At 34.1% G+C, this 1186-nt stretch overlaps 1 protein-coding gene across 1 annotated transcript; it reads left to right on the forward strand.

Annotated features, from left to right (window-relative positions):
* Positions 1-160: 160 nt before the first annotated feature.
* Tsp_14748 (putative WAP four-disulfide core domain protein 5) lies at positions 161-807 on the forward strand. Its single transcript, XM_003367936.1, has 2 exons — positions 161-320; positions 683-807. Exons 1-2 carry the CDS (start codon positions 161-163, stop codon positions 805-807), a joined length of 285 nt encoding a protein of 94 aa, XP_003367984.1.
* The last annotated feature ends 379 nt before the right edge of the window (positions 808-1186 follow it).

The raw sequence follows: 1186 nt of genomic DNA on the forward strand, positions 1-1186 counted from the left end.
CAATCAGTGCCCTGCGGGATATTATTGTCCTATTTCTACCAGAGCATCTGCAGTTTGCCAAACCAAATGGCATCATCATTAAGTAAATATTTCTTAGACATATTTTTACTTAAGTTGATTGCAAAAGGTTCATGAGTGTTACTGAGATTTTCAAGTGCACATGTACATTGAAGGGACTTGTCCTGATGGTACAGCCGCTTTGGCTTACCCAACGAAATGCACAAGTAATACACAATGTCCTATGAAGTGCTATTGCGCACTTCATTTAAACTCTTGCTGCGTGCTGCCGGTTGTACCACCGCCACAGCCAGCTAACTTTCGTGAGTTGGCAAAAATCTCCTGAAAATAAATTTCAATAAGTTTTATCTTCCAAAAATTATATATACTATTTTGCATGTCTAAATGAACATCCTGCTTGTTTTAAAAATTATAATGTTTTCCTCAATATTATTTGGCGCTTTAAGTTCATTGTTTGCAAAGTTTACTCAGCAGCATACTTCTCCCCACTGGAACTCATTCAAGAGAGTCCCTTTTATGAACTTAAAATTGAAATAAATTTATAAATATTATTTCAATTAGAATTCAGGCATGTAACTTACCCTGCTAACCGTTAAAAATAAAGCAAAACTTCAGATAAATAATGATTAATTTACAATGAAATGAAATCTAATAACCATTTTAGGATTTTGCCCAGATGGTTCACCAGCAACTTCAATTAGCTGTACTGTGGATAGCACATGCCCAAACGGCTATTACTGCCCTGGTAGCCTTGGCTATTGCTGTCGAATTCCTTCCAATACTGGTTAGTTCTATCTTAATGATAAAAACAGTTCACAAAAGAATTTATCAATAATATCTGCCTTTTCAGCAGTTTCATAAAATTGATTAGCATGAATTAAATTCAAAAATATGGAATGAACATTTAGTTTCATGGTTTTAATATCTAATTTAATAAAGGAATAATTATTTAATTTAATAATTTCATTTGTTTTATATGGACATGTAGCACGTATATTTACTTGTGTTTGATGCATAAAGGTATCTGCCCAGATGGGTCTGAAGCAGCTGGTTTTTGTGTGAAAGGCTTGTGCGGAAATGGATATTCCTGTATAACAAGAAATGAACATATGTTGCCCCAAGATCCTGGCAGTGGTTCGATTATATAGGTAAAAACTGAGTCTATTAC

This window comes from Trichinella spiralis (genome assembly GCF_000181795.1).
Source record: "Trichinella spiralis strain ISS 195 chromosome Unknown Scfld3416, whole genome shotgun sequence".
Taxonomy (NCBI): domain Eukaryota; kingdom Metazoa; phylum Nematoda; class Enoplea; order Trichinellida; family Trichinellidae; genus Trichinella; species Trichinella spiralis.

Excerpts from the sequence above, each read along its gene's own strand:
- Tsp_14748 (XM_003367936.1), top strand. The coding sequence starts at position 161 with ATGTACATTGAAGGGACTTGTCCTGATGGTACAGCCGCTTTGGCTTAC. Across the intron at positions 321-682 it reads GCCACAGCCAGCTAACTTTC|GATTTTGCCCAGATGGTTCA; the intron begins GTGAGTTGGCAA and ends TAACCATTTTAG.